The 26,139-nt window shown below is 39.3% G+C and overlaps 1 protein-coding gene across 1 annotated transcript in view; it reads right to left on the bottom strand.

Moving 5' to 3' along the window:
• Window positions 1-26,139, bottom strand: part of LOC112983247 (proprotein convertase subtilisin/kexin type 5) — a 245,032-nt gene that overhangs the window by 209,025 nt on the left and 9,868 nt on the right. The window contains exon 2 of the mRNA XM_064500309.1: window positions 11,654-11,758. Within this exon, the coding sequence (XP_064356379.1) occupies window positions 11,654-11,758 (105 nt within the window). The remainder of the gene's footprint in view (window positions 1-11,653; window positions 11,759-26,139) is intronic.

Raw genomic sequence — 26,139 nt, forward strand, 5'->3', positions numbered from 1 at the left:
CAGAATTCAGAAATTCTGGTTTTATATATGATCACATAAAGCTGTTATAATAGCTACTGATTAAACAGTGGACTGACTTTGAGTTTGGTAAATGCTTAAAAAGGACTTTTTGATTTGGCTCCTTTAAAAAAGCAAAGATAAGCAGACATTTTGGCTTTTATATTTATTTGGAATATCAGTGTCAACGGAAGTGACAGAATTTACTCTCCCTCAAAAAGCAGAAGAAATAATGTCAAACAATAATCTAGGTTAAACACGGCTTATGTGAGCAACAGTCAACACACCAATGGATACAACTGGTTTAAGTGGATTATATGGAGAGGATTTAGAATAAGAGTGTTTTATTTTACTAAAACATTGTTTGTATTCATAAAATGCTCTGTGTGGCAGCAAGGGAAAAACACTTTCACAGAATAAAACATATTGTGCTATGAAATATATTCAACTATCAGCATTCTCGCCATTTCCCAGGTAGGAAGGCAGCAGCAGGGAGGAGCAAAGTCCTTTCACACAGGGCATATATGCTCGGCAGCACAGGTGAGAACAGGGCATAGCTGCCTGGCACCTCATCTAAGCCATTAAAACTTGCAGCTTACAGGATGATGAGGATCTGCTAGTCTGAAATAGAGTATCTAGCCAAGGGAAACAAGAGAGGCTTTCCAGTGATACTGACTTTTTTTAATGACCCTAAAAGAAAGGAGGTTCTAATAAGATGCATAAAAGGTTGGGGTTTTTTTCTTTTGCCTTGTTTTGGGGAGGGATGTCTTTCCAGCTCCCCATCCCTGCTTTTTATTATCTTCTAATAACTCTAGAGATGACAAATTATCTATGTTTATCATGATCACTTGCTGTGCACCGTTTAAAATATCTGGGTGAGAAAGCTGCCACTAGAATTAAATGTGATTGTCTTGCCTGTCAGGAGCAGGCAGAGAGATGCATAAAAATGTTGACACATTACATCAGGAACATACATTGCTGCCAGAAAGTTTTCCAAATGCAAGGTTAAAAAAAAGACCTTTAATCCATTTTTCTATGAATATCCTGCACTATAACCAATATCATCAGTATCAGATGAAGCTGGATCCCCCCAGGAAATGGTGTGCAAAAGCTGCACTGTCACATGCCTAGACAGTCTGCTCCAAGATGCTCCTTTCCAAAATGTCTTTTCTTTCAATCTCTCTCGGCTGATATTCTGGCATTTGGCCTTGCAGGATCAGCTTTTTCCAGAATGGCGCATCTTTCCCTGGTTCAAAACTAGGATGTCCCCACTTCCTCCTCTTCTGACTCTTTCTGATATCCAGCAATTTTATACCACAGCAGCCAAAACACCAATTTGCTATCTCTTGGCCACCACCAATGCAAACTGATTCTAACGACAGCAAAAAGACACTCATTATAACATGAGACCATTGCAGCTGTCAGAGCTGCTGTCTTCCCTGGCAAGCTCTTTGAACACAGATTAGCAATGAGAGTACTAATTCCCCTAACCTTTCTTTAAACACTTAGTTGCCCTACCATTTTTCACCTATAAACCCACTTTGCTGCTCAAAAAAATGCAGGAGCCTGTACTGCTTTACTAGAACTGTAGAGTAATTCAAATGTTATTAACACCTGCTAGCATCCACAGACTAAAGATTGCCAAGCAGTTTCCTTTATAACCCTCTGCTTACACATGTTTATAACTACCATGATGAAGTATTCATCTTGTGGGTTTAAATTTCCCATACATCGTTTTTACCTAAAGTGATTTTGTTGTCCTTAAGGCTGAGCAAAATCCTTCAGCAGTTCCTGAATTGTGAGATGAATTAACACACTTTTCCTTTTTAGGCTGCAAATACGAATGGATTTCTTTCTTTAAGGTAGCATTTACACTTAGAAAAAGGAGCTGCGCAAGCCTGCGTGGTTTTGAAGTACAGGCATTGCATGGCCCTCCTGAAAGGTCGCATTTTGAATGAGACCAAGCGATCCCAGCGCACAGGGAGAGAGCTCACCGGGCAGATGTGTCTCTCTGATGGAGAGATGCTGAGACAATCTTATCCCAGGATTTGGAAATTTCAGAAAGCATTTAGATAACTCAAGGTAAGGCAGGGAACCTAATGGTGTCTGCTGAAGTTAGCTGCATAACATGCTGTGTATCCCCTTTACGCTCTTGGCAAAAGTGGCCAGGACCTCCACGAATCCCTGTCCAAATCAATCACTGCCTGGAGGCTCCCAGAGTACACTGTGCCACACTGGAGTGCACACTGCTCGAGTCATCTCTCCAGCTCTAGCCTCTACCCATGCAGTGAAAGCTCAGTGGTTCTGCTCCTGAAGCGTCCTCTGACAAAGCAAAGGAGGGACAAAGGTTTTTTTCTCCTTGCTTATATTCTTTCATGAACATACATTCACTTTTGAAATTATGATATTCTGAAATATTGAATTATCCAAAGATCACATGGTGGGAATGAAAACAAATATTCAGGACAAAGTATCTATGCCTTAAGTACTTCTGTTTTCTAAAATAAGGTGATAAATGCTGAAGTTAATGTTAAATTTGCAGTTAGGTCTGGTATACACTAGACACTTCCCCAAATTTATCCATTTTTGTCATTGGCACTGCAGCTCCAGTAAAGACAGGCTGCACAAGGTAACTGTGACCACTATCACATTTAAGCAGGTTAGAGTTAGGCTTTAATATACCAGAACATAGTTTTCTGCCAAGCTTCTACTGGTGACAATGAAGGGCAAACACCTACAAAATTGTTTTCAGAATCAGAATGACAGAATGGTTGAGGTTGGAAGGGACCTCTGGGGACCATCTAGTCCAACCTCCCTGCTCAAGCAGGGTCAACTAGAGCACACTGACCAGGACACATCCAAGGAAGGAGACTCCACAACCTCTTTGGGCAACCTGTTCCAGTGCTCTGTCACCCTCATAGGAAAGAGGTTTTTCCTCACGTTTGGACAGAACTGCCTGTGTCTCAGGTTGTGCCCATTGCCTCTTGTCCTATCACTGGGCACCACTGAAAAGAGTCTGGCCCCATCTTCTTTACACCCGCCTTTCAGATATTTGTATACATTGATACAATCCCCCCCTCAGTCTTCTCTTCTCCAGGCTGAACAGGCCCAGCTCTCTCAGCCTTTCCTCATAGGAGAGATGCTCCAGTCCCTTCATCATCTTAGCAGCCCTTCGCTGGACTCTCTCCAGTACCTCCATGTCTCTCTTGTACTGGGGAGCCCAGAACTGGACACAGTACTCCAGATGTGGCCTCACCAGGGCTGAGTAGAGGGGCAGGATCACCTCCCTCAACCTGCTGGCAGTGCTCTTCCTCATGCAACCCAGGATACCATTGGCCTTCTTGGCCACAAGGGCACATTGCTGGCTCATGGTCAACTTGTCCACCAGGACTTCCAGGTCCTTCTCTTCCAGGCTGCTTTCCAGCAGGTCAGCCCCTAGCCTGGGGTGGGGGCATGGGGTCATTCTTCCCTAGGTGCAGGACTCTGCACTTCCCTTTGCTGAACTCCATGAGGTTCCTCTCTGCCCATCTCTCCAGCCTGTCCGGCTCCCTCTGAATAGCAGCACAGCCCTCTGGTGGATCAGCCATTCCTCCGTGTTTTGTATACTCAGCAAACTTGCTGTGGAGGCACTCTGTCCCTTCATCCAGGTCATTATTGATGAAGGAGTTGAACAATACTGGACCCAGTATTGACCCCAGGGGACACCACTAGCTACAGGCCTCCAGCTAGACTCTGCACCATGGATCACAACCCTCTGAGCTCTGCCATTCAGCCAGTTCTCAATCCACCTCACTGTCCACTCATCTAGCTCGCACTTCCTGAGCTTACCTATGAGGATGTTATCCCTGATATGTCCTCAAATTCAAGAAACTGAAGAGGGATATTATATTTTGAATCTTAAATCTGGCCAATTGTGAATGGAGCACTGTATAACATCCACTTGCAGAAATATTTGTTCCCTATGCAACAAAAGTATCTCCTAAAGGGAAATTTCCTCCCCGTCACTCCTAAACAATATTTTTGATGTATTCTTGAGGGCCATAAACAAATTTCTGTAATGAGATCTATACAATAGTCACAAATATTGCCACTGTTCCTAATGTTTGGTCTACATGTGTACTAACGAGAGAGTATATTTACAGAGCAGCACACACAGTAGGAAGCAAAAGCCAAGGAGTCCAGTTGGCATGAGCCCCAAATTCACAAAGTGCGGAGGTCAGAAAACACAATTCCTCAAAAGAAAAACCATCTGTGTTTTTAAACAGCTCTGAGCTAAAATCTAGCTAATTTTTTGAAGTCATTAAGTCTTATGTTCGAGCCACATGTTACTTTGCAATATTCAGGTTGGGTTACTTCAGATTTTTTTTCTTTGCATAATCCCTTGCAAAGCCCCAGGCCATAGCGTGTATCTCCTATCTTTTGATTTGTTCTCTCTGCAGCCAGAAGGCTTCAGACACATCAAAGTCCACAGACCCAAGTGATCTGCTTCATTTTAAATATTCTTGTCTCACAAGATTTGGGCTACTTCTGTCAGAGATGGCTGAGCCATCACCTACCTACCCTTTTAGGGTCAGCCACCACCTTTCTCCCTGATTGTGAAGCCCAAAGATAGTAATCAGGATCTGGCGGCTCCACCACAATCCCACTAAGCTCTGTTACTTGCTGGAATGTGATACTTGCCACCTGCTCTGACGCCGGGCTTCTACGATGCTGCGGTAACTTAATAAAAAGGGGGAGGCACTGCAGTTTTTCCACAGCATACTACTGGTCAAAAGCTCAGCTCAACTCCTTGCCAGCCTGTGACCTTTCACTTTGCTTGCCTATCTTGCTACCAGCTTAAGAAAATCACTATGAGAAAAAAGCAACAATGCAATCCTGCTAAATAATTTCTTTTTTCATTCCTCAAACCATTTGCTACACTAATTAGGAAGTGAGCCAGCTACAATCTCTAGACTAATCTCCAATTCTCACACAACAGTTAACAGTGAGATTGTCATTGCAAAGCAGTTCTGTAAAATGACCTGGCAAACAAAATTATAATTTTCTAAAATCTAATATTTCTTTTTAATGCACATGCAATTAAGGATATGGAGAGGACAGAAACCCTTTGAGGCAGGTACTAACAACTGGGATAATTATGATGAAACTGAAATATAAGCGAAGGTAATCAAACATGATAATTTATGTCAAGAAACACTTCCATATTCTCTGATGGTAGACATCTTTCATTTCTAAAATTGTATTTCACTGAGTTCCTAGTGGCCATTTTCCTGCTTTTAGTAGAAAAACATCAAACGGTAATTCTAGTAGGTTGCTTAGAAGATTACTTCTGAGGACTTTCTTTTTAAGCACCACAGAAAAGTCAGCTATCTCATGAAAGCATTAATAGAATTGGATATTAACAAAGCTTTTATTCTTCCCAAATAAACCTCAGTCCCAATAGCATTATGATTAACTTTGTTAAATATTTCTATGTATTGTAAATAAATGAAGAGAAACTGCCATTATATGACAAAATTTACTGGAACAGTTATGTCCTGTTACAAGACCTTTGGATTTGGCCTGTACAGTACAAGAGGAAGGCCACATACACTATATATTCACATGATAGCGTGTGAATATATTCTGGATTAAGCCTTTCACCTTTAGGTTGCTGTCACACAAGATTCAATTTTGAGCTGATTTTCTATCATCTGTAGGCCAAACACTGTTCCATGTGCGGGAAAGGAACACCAACTTTTTAGGTTGCTTTTTCCCAGGAAGATTAGAGAGAATGGGATGTTTCACCCTACCTTCTCAAGTGTTTCAGATATTGTGTTGGTGCAGACTTAGAGAAACCTGCTAGAAAATAGGGCTGCAATTTCACTCCATTTTGCTCTGCTCACTCGAGTTCATCACTGTGGTTTCTCTTCTAAGTCTAGGTATGTTGTCATATCTGTTGGCAAACTAGACCATATCGGGCCACAACGGAAAGTAAGGCTGGTGCTGACATGCAGTCTCAGCATGGTAAAATCATTCTTGATTTCCACACAGGCTTCCCAGGGACTTTTGCTGAAGCAGAACCTGGTTTAAGTTAGGACTAATGTACTGGTCACCTCCATAAGTACAGATCTCAATCACCCATTAAACAAACAAACAAAACAAAACAAAAAAAACAACCATCCTGTACAACCTTTACAACATCATGAACAGCTGTTAGAACAACACTAATTATAACAGGATCTAATGCAGTTGGGCACCAGTGAGCAGCAGCTTTGTATCTCCAGAGGCCCTAAAACAAGATCTTAAGTGTACGACTATTTGCCCATGTTTATATCAAACTGTGTTTAACGCTGCGGAGGCAGGTACTGAAGTGAAGTGTTGCTGTGCCCTCTCTCACATTGTGACTCAGTTCATGTTCTAACTCACCCAGCAACAAGCTTCTTAAAAATAGCAAGTCTGATTCTTGATCTTGACTGAGACAAAGAAGGAAGGATGGCTCATATAGAAGATTTCAGAGACAATTAAATAAAAGGTCCACGGTGGTAAATATTTCATTACTTCATAACTTAGACTCTCTGGTCAAACTCTGAACATGGAAAATAGCATGGCAGTTCCCATTAATCTGCTACGAACTATTATTGATTCTTTGTCCTCCGCGTGCCAATATAGGTTATGGCTACCCAGGCAGACATCAGTAATTCACCTTGTCCCAAGATTTAACAGTTCTGTTATTCTACTTAGCTAACAAGATCTTTTTGTTCACTGATGAGGTTTAACAACTTAACACTTAACATTGCCAACATGAAATACTGGCTTTCCCACAACGGCATTCTCATCAGAATTTCTCTAACCTTTAAGTCCAAGATGCTTCTCTTAAAAACCTAGGGTTTTAGTACTGTAATGAAATTCTTCACTCCTGCTGAGTTTTGTGCCTCCTAAACAAAATACAAATTGGCTGAAGTTTTATTTTCTCCTTAACTCCACCTCATACTCCAATCTTGGCACAGTTAAATTGGAAAATAATTGGTAAATACACCTTGATGACCATCTTCTTAGCATGAAAAATCTAACCTTCCTCTTTACCTGCAATGAGCATTCTGATCCGGAGCGATAAAACGCATTGTCTGCCTCCAAAGACAAGCTCCACAAGTAGTGGCATGTTCCTTGCCAAAGCACGACCATCACCTTGTGGTGAAATCCATCCTTTTCCCTGCTCTTTAGCCAGCTACCTCCCATATCAAGCCAGGATATTATTTAGCAACGTGAACTGGTACAACCACCGCTACATAGCGATGTGATGAAATGTTTACTTGTGGCTGCTACTGTTCATCTTCCCTCTGCCCTCTCACAAACACCCACAATGTCCTACTAGTATTAAGGATGGGCTTCCGGCATTCCTTTCCTTTCCTTTGAGGACAGTCTTGAGCGTTTGGTTTTATCTCCTCAAAGATATTTTTGCTATGATTTTATGTGTTGTTAGCACCAGTTCTGTTCAGCCTGTTAGAGCAGTGGTGAGACTCCCGCTGTATACACGGTACTAACAGCTTGTACGCGCCAGGTCATACAGGCTTGCTCTGCGCGTGGTTAGGTGAGGATGGGGAAAATGTAAATGTCTGCCTGGAGCAATGCGTCCCCCAGGTATTCTGTCTCTGGGGCAACTGCATGAAATCTCAGCAAAATCCTGCTCAAGTAGGGTATCTTGCTGAAATCGGGTTGTTTTACTGCTTATTTTAATAGATGTGAGACTGGAAATTTTTCAGTTTCTAAAAGATGAGTGAGGCTGATTGGAATCAGGAGTTCAAACCCAAAATAAACCTATCTGAAAAGAATTAAAAAAAAAAAAAAAAGTAAGATGGTATCATAGTTCAAGCTGACAAACAAACACTAATGCTGCAAAATGGTTTCCCCATTAGTAAATGGGAGATTTCACAGGAACTTGAATTATTAATTTTACATTTAGCAGCACTGCTACGGGCCACATTTCTTTTTAAGATCTCTTGTGATGCAAAGCACTGGGACCTCATAAGCAAAACAGAACATACTTTAGCTTGTACATACATCATTTTGAATATATTATCAATCTGAAAGCTGCATTATATTAACTTAACAATTGCATTCTTCTGGGATTATTGCTTTGCCATTTATGCTATTTGATTTTGAGGAACATTTTTCACTACATGAGTCACAAATTCATTATCATGGCCCCTCACTACAAACTCCCCGTTTTACGTAACTGTACCTTGTATGAAAAGATAACTTTCTCATCTGTACGGTCCATTTAATTTACATGTATCACTGTCATGAGTACAGGCTTCATTTCTGACATTTCATTGGAGCTGTAATCTCTTCAGTGATAGAAAAGCTCCACCCGATTTTCCTTATGCTTTGTATTTATGCAAATGTTGATTTACACAGTGAGATCATACTCGTACTTGGCAATTCTTTCCACTTCATGTCTCTTCATTTTGCTACTAGGGCAAACCCAGGGGTGCATCAAGCTCTATTCCCACCCCTGGAAATGCTCTATCAGTCTGATTTCAGTGGAGGGCCTACCAGCAAGAAGTTGAATTAGAGCTGAATGATCTCTTTGGACAACGCACTGACTCTGTCCATCTTACCACCTGCTTTTTGCTTCTGCTCCCATTGTCTCATGCACAGCAGCACCACCAAAATAACTTTGCTGAGCAAACTCTAAACAGCTAAAGAAAGGCTCATAACTCATGGTATGGGATTTGCACTGACTCCCACCAACAGCCACCCACAAACACGACATTAGCTGGAAAGATCAGAAACTCATGTAATGTCTTTGCCACCCATGGATTTTATTCAACACTTAGCTTTGACGCATAGTACTGGTCTCTGCTTCAAATCCACAATCTTCTCTCATCTTTGTTTTTCTATCAACACAGGAAGCACCACATAACTACAAGCAAGACTAGAAAGGATGCTATGGAGAAAGCCACGTCTGAAATTTTCTAGATGACAAAATATGTTAGGGACATTAGAACCTCACTTGGACCTTTGCATCTCTTAAAACTGCTTAATCCATTTCACCTCTAAATGGCCACCCCCAGAGTTGGGAGGCAAGGATGTGGATGATAATGGACAAAATTATGTCATACTGCATATCCTATATTGTCATCATTTAAAAGCAGAATAATGTTCATCTAACACTAAAACAATTGTAAAAATGTGTAACACATACATCTTCAATTGATGTTCCCTGTTGGGCCTATTCATATTGTTTAAAATCATGTGAAGAGCCATTTCTAGAAGAAAAAATCAAGACAAAGATCTTCAAAGCAATTTAATTACCTATATATCTTTCCCTTTAAATTCACACAGTGAAATCAAACACTGTCCACACACATAGTTCAGAAATGCCAGATCTCAAAATGGTTTCTCCATTACGTACAGGTTATTTACATAATGAATTTCCACTCAATGAAAATTCCATTATATAAAATTTTATAAAATTAAGAGCAAACTAGCAATCCATATCTGAAGCAACCACAGATCACAGTAATTAGGTGCACATGTTAAACAGAAGAGGCTTTTAAGCATTAAATAAACTATCATTAAATGATTTGGAAAGTACAGAAACCTTAGTGTTCCCTTGTTCACAAATACACATGCCATCTAATCTGCTGCAAATATTGGCATTAGATACAGTGACACTCAAATACAGTAGTATATAGTACTAGTCCTTTAAAATTCTCACGGCCACGCAATGTGCCTTTTTTAAGATTAAACCTTTTGTTTTTAAAAGGTCCAGCTTACACAAGACAATTAAACTGAAAGTCTACTTTCATATACTGATCGTTTAATGTTATATACACTGAGGACAACACGGCCATTAGTCTACAAATACTGATATCCGTATTTTGACATGTCTCCAGCCACTCAAGAGTTTCCTAGCCCAGATTCAGTGGAGCAATTGCAGAGTCAATCACAAGCACTTCTGCCAGATCAAGGAATTAGACTTTCGGCTTCTCTTTGGGTACAGAATCATTAACAGGCTGGAGTGCCTTGCACAGCCCTCCCTAGAGCGACTCAGTATTAAAGTGATATTTAACAACAGTTCAGAAATTCAGCGATGTGATTCCTGTGCCGGCGCTAGCACAGCATGCCACATACGGGACAAGACCTAAACGGTGTAAGGCGGAAGGCCCTGCGAAACCGATCTTGTCTCTGATTTTCTGCTGTGCTCTGCCTCTCATGACTTTGGCTGTCTGCCAGAGATGCAGAAGGGGTATACGGCAGGTGGGCGTAACGGGAACGTTTATGGCAGTAGGTGCCTGTCAGCTCGTGCACCTGCTTGCATATCGCTTCACAACCTCGGGGCACATGGGAAACTGCACGTACTGAGGCAGACGTGAATGCTTTTCCTTCCTTTGCAGCATCACCTGCTCCCAGTGAAGTGCTGGGTGTGCAAATGGTGGGTCTGAGCATTTGTGGGAGTAGAGGTTTGGGCCCTGACCATTTGCATGCAAATCCCTGAAACGTCCCGCTCAACAAAGCTGCTGGGGTCCCTACGCATCTTAGCAGCTTAGCCCTATCTACACAGAGGGGAAAACGCTCCACGTGCACTTCCCGCGTCCTGTTCCTTCCTCAGAAGGAGCTTCAGCCCTAAATGTGGCTTTCCAGACCACAGAAGTGTTCCTGTGGTCTTCAGTATTCCTCTAGGATGCTTAGCTTGCAAGGAACACGTGCACTACTCAAATTGTCTTTTGCTGATAACTTACACTTTTCCTAAATCCTTGTCAAGTTTTAGGACAGCACAAATCCTTCACAGACAACAGTCATAATTCAACGACTAAAAAAAGACTGACCCTGTTTTAACCAGTGAGAAACACGGGGGGGCTGTGGGGTTTTTTTTGTGGGTGAGGGAGTTGCTTGAGCAGCATTCAAAAAGCTAAAGGAATCTTCTTCAAACTTCCTTTTTTAAAGAGAACCACAAGAAATCCAATTCTGCAGTCAGGGATGAAGGTGCAAACCATTGAAGTTAAAGGATTAAGACAAAAGTGTGTTTTAGGACTTAAGCAGACTTAAGGACTAAAGGATTAAAAAAAAAGCCACAGGACAAAATTATACCAACTATAAATCAATAATTAAATTATGTTACCAGTTACCTATTATATACTACACAGTCTGACAGTACAACACCATTGTTCAAACAGAGAGAGGTCTCTCAAAATTAAGATCAATAGGAACTGCCAAAAAGTCCATGGAAAAGGGTATTCCTACTTTAATCCCTCACACACTTTAAGGCCAGAAAAAGACCAAACACAAACAAGAGAAACCTTCATATGAACAGTGATATCATTCTATATTGCTCATTTTCATTCCAAAAGCTGGTTGATTTGCAGAAAGTAATGCTTATCAACACTACAGTTGTGATTTTTAGAGAAGCACAGCTATTAGTACATTAACAAAATTCCCAAACTGCAACTCCTCCGTGAATAACGCTGGACCTTATGTTCTAAGAACGGCACACACTTAATAGCATGGTATTGTCTTTGCTTCGTTTTAAGGGGAAGCAGAACCTTAGCAAACAGTTAGTATGTCTGTTCTTGCAACGCTATATGCCATTCAGGTGAATGTCTCCTGGTATGATATTTCATATAAAAAATGCAAAGGCTTTTGCCTCAGACAGGTAGGTGGATTTTCTTACCTTTGGTTCCATTGAAATGAAGCTGTGGGTACCTCTACTTGAGAGAACTGACCTTTTAATTGTTTTACTATGGTAGAAGTGGTAGTAATCCTTCAGCGTTCCAATCTGCAAGGGGAGAAAAGGAAAAAAAAAAAGAGAGGGAAATTTAATTTAGGAAACACTGTTTTCTGGTTTTCATTTTTAAAGGTCTATAAATTATGCAATTTCCTGCTGTGGTGAAATGTTACTTGAACCCAGTGATCATCTTTCAAAAGAAAGGACATATGATATGAAATGGATGGAGTGTCCTTGAGACAATAACTGCATAACCAAAGATTATAATTGAGCTGCTTAGTCTGTCTGTATCTACCTTTTTAATGTTTAATTTATATGCAGTATTTTAAGTAATTCTATATCAATCTATGTCCAAACTGTCTTCAAATGGCAAGTATAAAAATCATCAAATGGCTATACGGTTATTAAAAAGCATTCCATCTAGTTTGCTTAAGGAAATGTACTGTAAAATACACTGGATGCAGTTATTTATATAATTAACTTATAAAAAAGACATCCGCAGCATCAGACTATTCACCAGGAATAGGCTTCTCTTTCTGCAGAAGGTGGGCAAGAAAGAAGTAGAAGAAAGATAGATAGAAATGCTAACTTCACAGTATAATAACTTACTAGAAGTAAAAATTCAATCCATACCAAATTGCAAATTTCACAAGTGCAGTAAAAATACTTTCTATCCATCCCATCAGTACACAGTAGCAACGTAAATATTAAACTAAGACAGCCGTCACAATTTTACAATGAAATTTCCCCTTCTAGTGACGTTAATAGCTAAATATTCATAACTTAAAACTTTACTTTCACACATATGCAAATATTCAGCCTCCTTGTCTTCAGGGAGAATGTCATCCCAAGCCATTTGGAATTTGGCCTTCTAACACACTGTAGATCTTGTAAGACACTTAATAATTCAGTTTAAGTTTCCTTAATGATGAGCAAAAAAGGGCCATTTGAACTCTCTGTTACTTCAAGTTGTAACTCAAAGTGACCTCAGAAAATACGTTTGGTTTTGAAAATAATTCTGAATGAAATCACCAAAGAGGTAGGAGCAATACTGAAAAGTTCTAACCTCAAAGATCCTATATTCTGAATTTGTAGCTATAAAAATACATATGTAGGAAACTTGACTGTTTAACATTAAAGGTTCAAAGAGAATTTTAAATAAGCCACTGTGGAACTCCAAGAATCTGCTTTTTGACTATTAGAAAACACAAATCTTGAGAAAAAAAATCAGAATAGCCTAAGATGAAACATTGATAGAAAATTATTGGAACACTTGAATATTTTATCTTAAAGTTTAAAAACATAAAGGGCAGTGAGGAATGAGGGAGAATATTTTGAAAAAAAAATCTTCAGTTTAAATTAGTTCATCTAAAGGGGAAAACTGCACCAGGATTTAAGATACTAATCTCAATCAGTACAACTAAAAAGATCTATCGATAGCTCCATTCCAGGAAGAGTGACTTGTGTTTAGTTTACGTCGAATACCAAAACTTTTTTTCAACCAAGCGGGTCTACCACAAATGAAACAGGAATTGGTTTAACTAAGCCTAAATGGAGCACATTAACACTGTAACAGGGATCTCCAGCCTGCCTTCTGTCTGAGAGGCCATCCACATGGAAGTAGTGGGATCCTGTCCCACAGATGAACCTGTTTTCCATTTTCCAGGTGCCTACCCAGAGGGGAAAAAAAAAAAAAAAAAAAAAAGAAAAAAAAAAAGAAGATTTTACATCTATGGGAAAAGTCTTCTCAGGGACATCTCAAAGAGCTGCGGGACCCCGAGTGTCCCCAGGTCACCTCCACGTGCTCCTCTGCAGCTTCCCCGTTCTCAGAGCTGGTGCTGAAGCACATGCAGGTGTCTGTCCATGGGCCAGCGTACACCACTAGTGACACAGCATGAGCCAGAAAAAACAAGCCATTTCCATGCTGATTTACCCAACCCAAAGGGAAATTTAGGACATTATTGTATGCAGTCGTGTTTTTGCATCACTAGTGACTGGATTAATCAGAGTTTATTCTGATAGTTTAACAACCTGTAGCACAATGGATGTCACTAAATACCAGGACGATGTTGCACTATTTAAAAAACATTATTATTTATAGTAACCCTTGAAATTTGGCCCCCAGGTTAGCACCAATGTGCGTGACAGAAAGGCTGCCCCGAGACAAAGGTGCACAACCCATCTCTTCCAGCACTGTCCGGCAGCGCGAGCCACTGCAGAAGGGAACGGAGGCGCCAGGAGACAGCCCCGGGCACGTTTTAGCCCCGCGGCTTGCCCACACAGGCAGGGAGCTGCGTGCTGTCTGCACCTTCCAACCGAAGGGGGAAATCCTGAGGCTCGGTAACGCTTGATGGTTGTGCTCCCTCTGAGACCTTACGCTCAGGAGACAGAATTAAGCCCTTAGAATTAAGTGTGGTCATTGTAACACCACGTCTTCCAGGCATCATCGGTTTTCAAATCATAATACTATTAATAATAATTAATAAAAATGGTGATAGCTACAGCTTTGCTTCATAACTGTCAGAGAAATTATAGGATCCCAAATCTTTTAAATGGAATTTAATTCATATTCACAAACTGCCAGTGCCTCTCACAGTAAGGTAACACCAGTGTTATTAAAAATTTTATTGCCCTCTTTTCCCTTAATGGGAATTTACTTAGACCTTCCAAATCCTTGGACCACTTGGAGAATAGTTAAATCATGGAAATATAGCACAATAAAACTTATCATTATGGATGTTCTTGTTAAATTGTTTTTTAAACTTTTAACTACCAGGTCTTAGAGGCACTCTCAGAGGGAAAGCAATGCAAAGACAGAAACACCAGACTGCAGATCTAACCACCTTAGAGACTGATGACAATTTAGCTGTTTTATCCTCGGGAAATCTTTGTAATCTTCTTTTTGACCTGAAGACCTGATTTCTTTAAAAAGAGATGGAGAAACATTCCTGAGGAATTGCCTGGCCAAAAGCAAGCAGGGGGTAGGGGAAGGGATTTACTCTCTCTGGAAGCAATCTTCGTCACTGAAAATTTAAAATAAATACATACATAAATTTAAATAATACCATACAATGTTTAATCAAGGATAAAATAACTCATGGAAATAATAATCCAACAACATTGCAGCAGAATCCCAGAAAAGCAAAACATGCACATATATACATTCGTTTTATATTTACTAGGTCGTCTTTTCTTTTTAAGGTTTAGAAAATGAGTGAATTTTAAAGATATTAACTATGAAACACAAGCCAAACTTTCTAAGCTTAGTCCTTGGAATATACTTCTTCATTATGCAGTTTTATAGTCTCAGACAGTATTGAGATAGTCTGGGATATGATGACTGAATGAATTCATCTACCTTCACCTATGACTGTCCTCATAAACTCTGCAAGGAAATATAAATGCTAAAGTTGCCTTAAATATCCACATATGATCACTAGACTGACCTAAATATACTCTGAAACTACAACTGAAACTTTCATGTAACTGAACATGAGCAAGGAAGTTGTTCAAGCCCTTGCTGATAGGAAGCAGCTCGAGAGACGCTTTCCCATCAGTTTCTTATCTAACAGATTGATTAAAACACTTCTATTCTATTCTTTGAACAGAATTCTTCTATTTCTTGAACAGACAAATTACCTAGACATTTGGCTGCAAAATACACTTTCTCCCAGCGGGCTGAATGGGAAGCAGCATGCTGTCGAGCTGGTGAATTGGCAGCTGTATTGTTAAGGTCCCTGTTTCTCTTGTCTTTGACGACTTTGGTCCAAAATGGACTGGGAAAGGAAGGAAGATCAGGTCTAATTCCTTACTAGTTCTAAACTCGACAAAGTGCTAGAAAGAGCCAAAGAAGCACAGATCTGTTACCCCTGTGCAGACTTGGAACATAAATCACTATAATTAGGTACAGAAGTGTACTGCACATGGGGCTCAAGATCTGACTTCACTTCTTTCAGAATTGGGACAAACCTCTAAAGCGTTAAAATTCTTTACAGAAGAAAATGCTAAGAAGAGAGAGAGAAGAAGAAAACACTACAAAGAGAAAGAAGAAAGTTCATTAGGATTACTTTCATCATCTCATTTTGACAAAAATACCTCAGCTGTATTTCAAACTTTAAAATGTTGTCACGTGATACAAAGTACACCGGAAACGATGTTTCAAAACAAAAATGAAAATGTTTCACTGTGAAAATGTTGAAACAGAATGCGTTGAGATGATGGGAACTTTCTCTCCTGAATTAAATGCCAGTGAAGCCGAGCTGGTATCACAAAGCATTTTTATTTCTGACAGAACCAAATATTCCCATGACTTACAATTCAGCTCAAGTTCCTCTGATGCACACCGCTCTACAACGAACGTGAAGGAAGCGTGGCCACAGCCCTCCATCTGATCCATGCTGGCCTGTGCCACTATCACTACCCACAGGTGAAACTAGGCTCAATGATACTATAGAAAATTGCTGCCCTTTTTCCTGCCTCTGTCCCTGCAGACTTAGGAAGCATTAAATGCTTTAAAATCGGGGCTCTGATATCAGCGTGTAGGGTCACAAAGCCCTACTAGGTGTCATACAAAAGAAATAAGGTTTGCTTACACACTGCAGTGAGGCAAAGGAGTGGCCCGCTTTCAGGTTTGGACAATTTGAGGCTTTTGCATAGACCAGTAAATGAAATATTTAGGAGGGAGAAGCACAGCCCCTCAGGAACTTACTCAACCTAAAATTCCAGGCCTGAAGAGGAGGCTTCTATCCAAATATTTAAACTCTCTGCTAGTCCCCTTTTGGGCTAATATCCTACGCTATCCTGTACTGAGTTAAAACAGGTTCTTTGATTACTACAGGCAGATAGCATAGAAAAACTCAGAAACTGCTAGCACTCCTGAATGCTGTGGTCTTGTCTTGAACTGCAGCTCCAAGATACTACTACTCTGATGACTAGGCTAAAGGAGGGAAATACTGATATTTAGGCTCTGTTTTACAGAAGCTCTAAATCAGTACATTAAAGGAACATCTACTGGAAAAGAAAAAAAGTGCACTTTTAATGTGCCCAAACTCAGTTAACTAAAAGAATCCAAAGCAGCAGCGAAACTAAAGCAATTTGGGTATGAATACAATTATCACCTCAAACTCAACCCGGGCTACTCTAAAAGCTTGATTTCAAACTATGCCGAAATGTTCATGTAAGCCAGTTTTCCATTCTATTTTAAGCCCAAATTAGTTAACGCAAATCAGATGTCCAGGTTGTGCAAATACCTCCATGTGTGCCCAAGGCAGGCAGAACCTCAGCTGGCAATTCGTATCTGTGCTCCTCTCACGTTCCTGTCTTTTCAGGTTTGTTTTACAGAGAACAGATATTTCCGCAGTGCATTGCCAGAGTCACCACTTCTGAACAGTGACACTCTGAACACGCTGGATTTGACCTCAAAAGCTCCACTCCTGTACCACTCCTTACACTTTCTTGCAACCTTTTTTCTGAGTCTGGAAATTTCAGATAAAATGAGATGCTAATGGCCATCAACTAGTAAAAAAGCTATACTGTAATGCAAAGTTCCTGCTCCGTTCCTTAAATCCTTGGTCCGGAAGACAAAAGAGTTCAGCCAGCTGCTAATATAGAAAAGGAGATTCCCTTCTGAACCACACACACATGAAAAACAAACAAAACCCCAAACTAGCCAGATAAATTAAACCATCCGTCTATTACAACACAAACATCACGATTTCCATATAAATAAATCAGCCTGTATTCCTCTTCACATTCTAGGAATTAATATGCTAACGCTTTACCCTTAAAATTCCCACTCCTGTTTAAATGGAAAAAATATATATATATCACCTTACTGAATTAATATATGCCACTCCTGACTTTTTTTGTATGTTTTGGCAATTTTCCACTGTTTCAGCTATTTGCATGGAGAAATTCTGTCCAGGCACTTACTTTGAACTAGAAAAGTACAATTTGGTTTTTCAAACCAGTTCATTTCTAAAATGAATAACAGAACCATCAACATAAAGTAGCTCTGCATTACATGCTTTCGGATAAGACTCTTATTACTCCTGCTTACATCCAGCTGCGTTTTGCTTTAAAATAATGTAGCACGTTAAGTGTTTCAATGGAAAACCTAAAATAAACTCTCCAGTCTTTTAACTTTTCATGTGCTTTGGTTTTCAGAATAAAACGAGACCCTAAGGTCAATTTTAATTTTTGAGATCTTTCTAATTTGGTATCAAAGCTGAGATTTTTTTTCAAAGTCACTGTGTAAATTTCAGTGAGAATTTGCATCTTAATGCATCTATTGGGAAGCTTTAAAATTCTCAGAAAAAATACAGCTGCAGCCAAATGAAGTGAATATACAGGTTAAAAAAAGAACATAAAAAGAACATTTTAATTTACAGTGGAAATTTTTTATAGGAGTTTGTATGTTTTCTTCTGGATTATCTCTGGAACTATACTAATAAGTTTTCTTTTCAAAGGCTTCTATTCCAGAACATAGTCTAGATACATGTAGTCTCAATTCTAAACTAAAACTAAAATTTAATTTGAAGGAGAAGCTAAATTTAAATGTGGAATTCAAAAATCTCATTAGAAATAGTCTATTTTCAGAATCTCAAATATTCTATCTCTCTAAATAGAGAACTATTCTAAATATATTCCAAAATATACTTAGCAATATAAAACAAATTAATTTTCACCTGGGCAATAAGGTGGGCTAATAATTGATTAATTACTTTTTAAAAAGTTCAGGATATATTGGACAAAGCCTCCTAGACAACAACTTCTGCATACACATTAGTTTGTACAGTTGTATTTTAAAACAAATACTATCAAATGAAATTCTGCTTTAGGGGATTCCAGTACTTTAGTGCTCTCTTGGTAACCGTATTTAACATTTGGAATTACACAAAAAAAGAGAAGAAACCTGAAAACCAAACAGCGACATAAAATGTTTTGTTTCATCAAAAAGAATAATGTTTTGACCCTCAACACAGAGGCCTTAGCACAGCTGTTTTAGAAGAAGTATCTTTGCAAGAACAGGAAAGCATTTATTCAGAAAACAGGTCACAGTTCTCAGGAAATAGTAGGAATTTATAAAATAAGTTCAGATATTAAAATGATATAAACTACAACTGTATCAATGGCTTTATTCTAATATGTGCTTAATCACACTAAGAATTATTCATTTAATCTGTCCTACTAAACAGGATGAACAATCCTTCCAAAGAGGACTGTGGTAGCTTTTGGGGAATATAAATTCATTTAAATCCTGTAAATTTTGGAATGAAGATCTTTCTGCCTTATTACTTGAGTTTTGAGAGGAGAGAGAGGTTAGCTGATTTTCTTCAAAATAAAACTACTTACCCACTTGATCATATTTAATTACAAACAATGCTATTTCTCTCAGAATAGGAAAAAAAGGCATCTTCAAGGCCAAAGACAAAAGAGAAAGTTGCCTGAATAAAGACCAGGTGGAAATATTTGAGTCTTAACACAGATGAGCAGTGAAGAGAATGGTGCCTTACCCACTGCAGGTCATACAAGACCCAGGTAAATATATATTCCCTCCAAAAACAGCAAGAAAAGCAGAGCCTGAGCCTGGACGCCACCTTCTCCCAGCTGCAGCTCTGCAAACAAGGATGTGCTGCAGTCGCCAGGGGAGGGTAGGAGCTGGCAGCTCTCCTTGAGCCTGAACTGTATTGCCTACTGCTATCCTCTGAACATCATCCTTGCTACATGGTACCACTTCCCTAGAGATGAGGACATAAAAATACATCCTTGGTGTGGTTAAGAATGAATAAAAATTGAGAAGTGGAATATATCTGGACCCTATGTTGATTACTCAAACACTCTAAATTGAAAGAAATCTGACCATAGTACCTAAATTCATTCTTTTAAGGTCAGTAAGGAACAGTTTCATCCGCCTCCTCTCTTGGACTGACAAAGAGGTTGTAACCTTAAGGACAATGCTCAAGTAAGAAAAGAAAAATTAATGAACACAGATGCAACATCTTTTCTTAGTGAGCAGGTTTTCCTATGAAGTGCAGGTTTGGTCTACCAACAAATATATTAATTTAAATGGGTTGGGTGGGAGATGGGAAGAAAGTCATTTCTACATCCATCAGGTAAAATTTCACAATCCAAGTACAATTAAGGACCTTAATAACTGTAACCCCTTGGCCACGGAGAGCTTTGCCTGAGGAGGCATTGCAGCAATTGGCAAGTTCATGTCCCTATCAAATAAAGCGATGCAAAGTTGCTCAGCAACCTGCGATCAGGGGTTTTCAGTTCCAGGGCAACATGAAACATTTCATGAAATTCTCAAAAGGAAATCAATTACGGCCTTCTTTCCTATTAATCTTTTGCATTGTTTCTTTTCAAAACACAAAGCAGTGCAATGTAAACTAATGGTTCATGTCCCTCCTTGTGAACTCCTGTGAGTCACCACCTTATTTCTGTAAGTACAGAATGAGCGCATCACACAGCATATTTATTTTCTGCTATATGAACAAACTTTCTCTCCAACATTTAAAGTGACTTCAACACGGTATTAGAGCAGCATCCATTGCAAGCTCCAGCCATAATAAATGCTGTTTGTATCTGTGAAGAAGCTGTCAAGCAATGCGGTAATGTTTGCTTCAGTAAACAGCTCCCATAATGAAGGTACTGGATAGGGAACAAATACCTTTAGCATTTCAAGTAGTCCACCAAATTGCCCTTTCATTCTCAAGTCTTTTTCACCTTTACTAACTCACTGTTCTGTAATGCAAAATATCTAAATGATATACTGTATTACCTGAAATGAGCTTTGTTGACTTTCAATCCTATGTCATGTTGCATTACTGAACAAATGTAAAATGACAGTAAGGGAAGGAGGATGGATATACATGCTGTACCGTGAATGTTTACTTAAGCAGCAAACAAAACTGCCATATTCCATATATTAATAGCTACTCCAAACTCTAAGCATTACTATTTTTTCCACATTTGTACTCTGATATCTGATTATAATATGGCAGAAGAATGTGGCTTGACGAGGTTCTGACACTGTTACTTCAGTCATGCAAACAGTGTAATGGGTAGTTAAGAAATAGGTTTTAACAAGCTACTACGAGGAAGCTTTCGCGGGAAAGAAAGTTCACGTTCATTTCCTTTTAAATCTTGATCATGAAATGTTTAATAACCCTGGTCCCTGTCCTGAAACTTGTAAACATTTGCCCAGTCCCACTGGGATCAAGTCTCTTCTCATTTACAAAACCATAAATCAGAAATAACTCTGTTGAAGCTAAGGGAATTTAAGAGGCATAACTCAAAGGAAATCAAATCTAATGGGAACAGTTGTATAAGTAAAAGATTTAAGAACTGGGCACCAAGTTAGATATGCTGTTATATCTCCATCCAGTTATTTAAACATCAATATAAAACTCTTAAGCACATTAATAGCAGGAGAGTTTATAACATTCAAAATGACTAATGCAGTGACCTACAGTAGTCATACTGTTTCCAGCGAACATTTATATTGCCAGCAATAAACCTTTTCACACTGTACTTTGTCTTACAAATCTGAATTCAGCTCTTATTGGTCATAGTAAGTACAATGTTTTCATTTAACTGACTTTCACATGAGACAATTTAAGTAATTTCCTCCTCTATCACCAATATAATTTACTGAAGAGTAATAAAGAAGTGACTCATGGGAATATGTAGGACTGAGCTAAGTTCATCTATGCGATGTGTGGAGGTACTAAATCCAATGCTCTTTTATGGTGAACCTACTACATACCTCTTTGACTTTGTACTGTACCAAAGTCTGAAGATTTAACACTCTGTACAGCAGGCTTAACTGGATACGTATAAAGGGAAAACTTGTCCAGAACCAGACATGATGCTGATATATTCTCCTATCTTGTTTGATCAGTGCTAGAGCTGTACAAAAGTTAACACTATTTGTGTAAAAGTGAGGCTTGCCAGTAACCATCATTTACATAAGCAACTCCATTCCTCCAAGTAATCCCATGATTTTGATAAAGCAACTCCATTCCTCCAAGTAATCCCATGATTTTGATAAAGCAACATGAGCAGCAACTATTCATAAGAGTAACAGCTTCTGAAGATGATCCTACAGAGAGTTACTGAGGTTCAGTAATTTCTTAATGTGGAAAAAATAAAATCTCTGTTTGACAGGATCTGCAGATAAGCGTGAAGAAAAAAACAAGCCAGTAAGCAAGCAAGGCCATTCCCCCCTACCCCTGAAAACTCATTGTATTAAGTAGCATTCAAACCTAGTGAGAAAGAAAAAGTCAAAATCATAACTAAATGCTTAGCGAGGAGAAAAGAAAAAGATCATGGCAAATCAAGGGACTGTTAATTCTAGGCATAGTTGAGTAAGATTCAACTTAAAGTGGCTATCTACGGTCACAACAGAAAAAAAAAATCTAACACTTATTAATTCAGATATACGTAGGTCTCTCTCCTGCACTGCCAGCTTCAGTAGTGCCGGGAGAGCTCTTAAGGTGCAATTCAGCTTCCACTGGAATCAGTGGGATTCTTCCAGTGTCATTAACGGGAGCTGCAATAGGCACTCGGCAAAGTGCTTCACACATGCTGAATTCAGACCTCAATCAGGAACAACGCTTGCATTTGATAGTAAGTTAGCCTTCTAATGCCTACGTCTTTTGTATCAGCCTCAAAATTACTTCAGCCTGCACAGAAAAGACAAGGAGAACTGATAGCCAATCACAGTTCAATGTTAAATATCTAAAGTTACTAAAACCAATGATAAAATCCAGGTCAAAGCTTGCATACAATGTCCATTTCACACATTTAAAGAATATTCCTCAGCAGCCTTCTTGTTTGGAGAAGAAAATCTTAGAACTTGAGGGCTGAATGAACGCTCAGCTGCATACCTCAAACTGCATTTCCTTGGAGAAAGGAGAAATGTTTCTGCTACACATTTAATATATTGTTATCTAAATACTTAAACAAGGAAAAGTTGGTCAGCTGGAATGCTAGCTATGAATTGAATAAAATCAGGTGTTCTATATAAATGGATTTGCATTTCCATTTTAAAACATCCGTTTTCATCCTGTATTGGTCCTACAAGGTCAAAAACATTAAGAAATCACCAGAGATTCCAGCCACCACTAGAACTTGCTCACTGTGCAATTAAATGTGTCAGATTAATATTCCTAATTCCCAGTCAAGAAATGGAAATTATTCAAATTTCACAAGATGGAAATGGTATTTAATTATAAAAAAGCATCCATGTTGCAATGGTAGAACCATTTATTGACGGGATATGTTTAGTTGCCCTTGCCAACACAGTCCAGAGTCCCTCACGTCATAGGGTAGTTAACTCTTTTAGAAAGCACAACCCTGTTTATTTCTAAATATCAATTTGCCCAGGTGGTGGCTTTGTGATTTGTCAGCTGGCCACCGGCCTAAGAACTATAAGGAGGAGTTTGTTAAATCCTGAGGGATATTCAGACTTCCCTGAGCTGATTAGTACTGAAGTAAAGGGATCTCTTGACCAGACAGATAGAAAGGTGTAACGAGAGTGAAGCAGAGATGGGCAAGTGTCAGTGCCCCAAGGAAATCGCAGATATTGTGACATGTATCTGCTCTGGAAATGACCTTGCCCTTCAAATAGGTATGAATAAGACCGTAATAATGTGCTTTAGATCCCCCAAAAGGGAACAATTTGGCTTACAATGGAGCTAAGGGGAATCTTCCAAGAAGAAAAATGAAAACAGCATCGACATGTAATACTGACTGTGGCTGGAGCTCTCGTTTGTGGCATCACTGCAATGCACCTGGTCTGCTAAGATACCCTGACATTATCACAGTACCCATAATTGTATTTCTAATATTCATCTTGAGATGCTATTGAGACCTTTAAAAACTTCAAGTGAATGCTTTGCTGGGCTAAATTGCAGAGACTCTCTATGAGGTCCACTGAATGCAATATTTTTATTTAAAAGCAAAGATAATCTGAGCTATACAACCAATGCTCCGATATCTGCACCAACTCCTCTGCACTTCCAGCTGGTAGCACTACTGCTCCCTGGGCAGGATGGGGCTCGGTCGTTTGAGAGAAAATGGTGCTTACTTTATAGTCCATTCCTGCAATGAAGCTGTGCTACTGATTTCCAAGGGACATAGGGGAACGCTCTCAGCTTAAAGCCCTGTCATTGCTATTCATTCTCCCACTTGGCTCACTGGAGGCCAGCATACTCACAAAAGCATTGAGTATTTTTCGAAGTTTAGCATTTCATTGATTTGCTTCCATTTAGTTCAGATGAGCAAGCTGAGATATGATACTTGAAGTGCAAATATCCTGCAACCCAAGTGTTCTAAAGGAATAAGGATGACATAGCTGAAAAAACAAACTCAGCACAATGCAGCAATTGAAAGTAATAGGAACACTGGCATGAAACCTCTCACTTAAAAAACTGTTTTCATATCTAAGGACAGTAGGGTGACAAATGTGATGTCAGTTTTTAAAAGGAGGTCTCTACTAGTGAAATCAGTAGAAACTACAAGAAAGAAGAGAATAATGGACACCAGGATAAAAAATTACCTACTTGGAAAGAGTCAACTAGAGGAAAATTCTGCCTTACAAAACTATTAGTGTTCTTTGAAGAGGTCAACAAACATGCAGATAAAGGTGACTCTATCTGGATTTCCAAAAGGCTTTTGACAATGTCCTTCACCAAAAGCTTTTAAGGAATTAAGACGCTATGGCATAAGAGGAAGGTCCTTGCACAAACAATCAGAAGACTGAAAACAAAGATCTGGAAAAATTAGTTCAGTGCTCACAATGGAGGGAGTCCCCACTAGAGTTCTGCCAAGGTCTGTGCTAGAGCCTTTTCTGGGATGTATACCTTTTCATGTACAAAATGACACGGAAAAGGGAGGGAGCAATGAGGTGTAGAAGTCAGCTATTGTTTCCAATCTCAGCCACAAAGACTATGGCTGACTGCATGAGCTGCAGATGGACCCTGCAAGACTGAGTGACTTGGCAATAAAATGGTAAATGAAATCAGTGTAGATAAATGTAGATGAACCGACATACAATCCTCACCTCAAATACAAAATGACGTGTTCTGAGCTGCCCAGTACCACTGAGGAGTGATGATCACAGGGTTATGGCAGACTGATTCCTGGAAACCTCAGGTTGGTGGCAGCCTCAAAAGCAAATCATGATCAAGAAACATACAGAGATCAAAGCAGAGAACATCATGACGCCATTGTATAAATAATCCAAGGTTTTTCCACACTGTGAGTACACTTGTGCAATTTATTTGAAAGACTGGACAAGTGTCTGGATGAAAAATCCATTGAGAATTTTTAAGTACACAGAAACCGCATCCAGCTTGGGAAGTGTCCTGAGCTGAAAACAGCTGAAGGCAGTATTAGGGAGAAGCATCAGATGCTTGTTCTGTTCTTTCTCTCCCACAGACAATAACTTAGTGCTAGATGGACCTTTTTACTGACTCAAAACGGCCTTATGTCCTTATGAGCCTGTCTGAATAAAGGCCATTCACATGAACAAAGATTTTACAGGAAAAACTTATCTATGCTCTGGATGTCATACTATTAACTTCAGAAGTGCCACACAGCAAGGATTTTCTTTGCTATTTGTTTTTAATACATCAGATTACTGTATTAATATGCTTCACAAAGGAAAGCACAAGGAAAGCAAAGACACGTTCTCTAGCTTTATCCAGAGGAGAGGCTACATGCTACCACTGATCAAGCTAAATTCTTAAAAAAGGAGAACATTATCCAATTCTAGTCTTCAATTTCAAGCATGCAGCACTACTCAGTAACACTTTCACTGCCCACTAAGCACTCGCTCTTGCACAAAAAACAGTGGTTTTATTCCAGTTTGAACAAGAATGAGTAAGTAAAGGTAGCAAAGGTTTGAATTATGACTTGCAACATCTCTACAACTTCAGTTTGGCCCTGGAAAACAAACTTAAATGAGGCCTATTCCCAGCTAGCATAAAGATGTCTCTAAAATAAGAGACAAAGGAGGAAAGCCTGAAGTTGCCTTAACTTGACCAAAAACGGCCTCTTGCTGATGGATATCTCTCATTTAGAAGTATATTTTCACCCTGCGAGCAGATTCCTTCTATGTGGAAGAGTCTGAAATGAGATTTTTTTTTTCTTTCCTGATTTGTTTAGCACTATATGATCCATGATCATGCTTGGCTAACACACTTTTTACAATCTCTTCTCCATAACACACCATCATGTAATCTGCAAGAATTTCCACAACAAGCTATTCTGGCAGGATTTCATGGTGTAGCTGTGATATTCCTCTGAACTTGCCACCATTCTGTTCCAAAGAGTATTTCATTCTGCAAATATCAGTCAAATTGGGTCCAGCATGTTGCCAAATAATCACTTACTGTCTTAAGCTATACATCTTTGGCAAG

The sequence above is a fragment of the Dromaius novaehollandiae genome, chromosome W, assembly GCF_036370855.1.
Source record: "Dromaius novaehollandiae isolate bDroNov1 chromosome W, bDroNov1.hap1, whole genome shotgun sequence".
Classification (NCBI taxonomy): Eukaryota; Metazoa; Chordata; class Aves; order Casuariiformes; family Dromaiidae; genus Dromaius; species Dromaius novaehollandiae.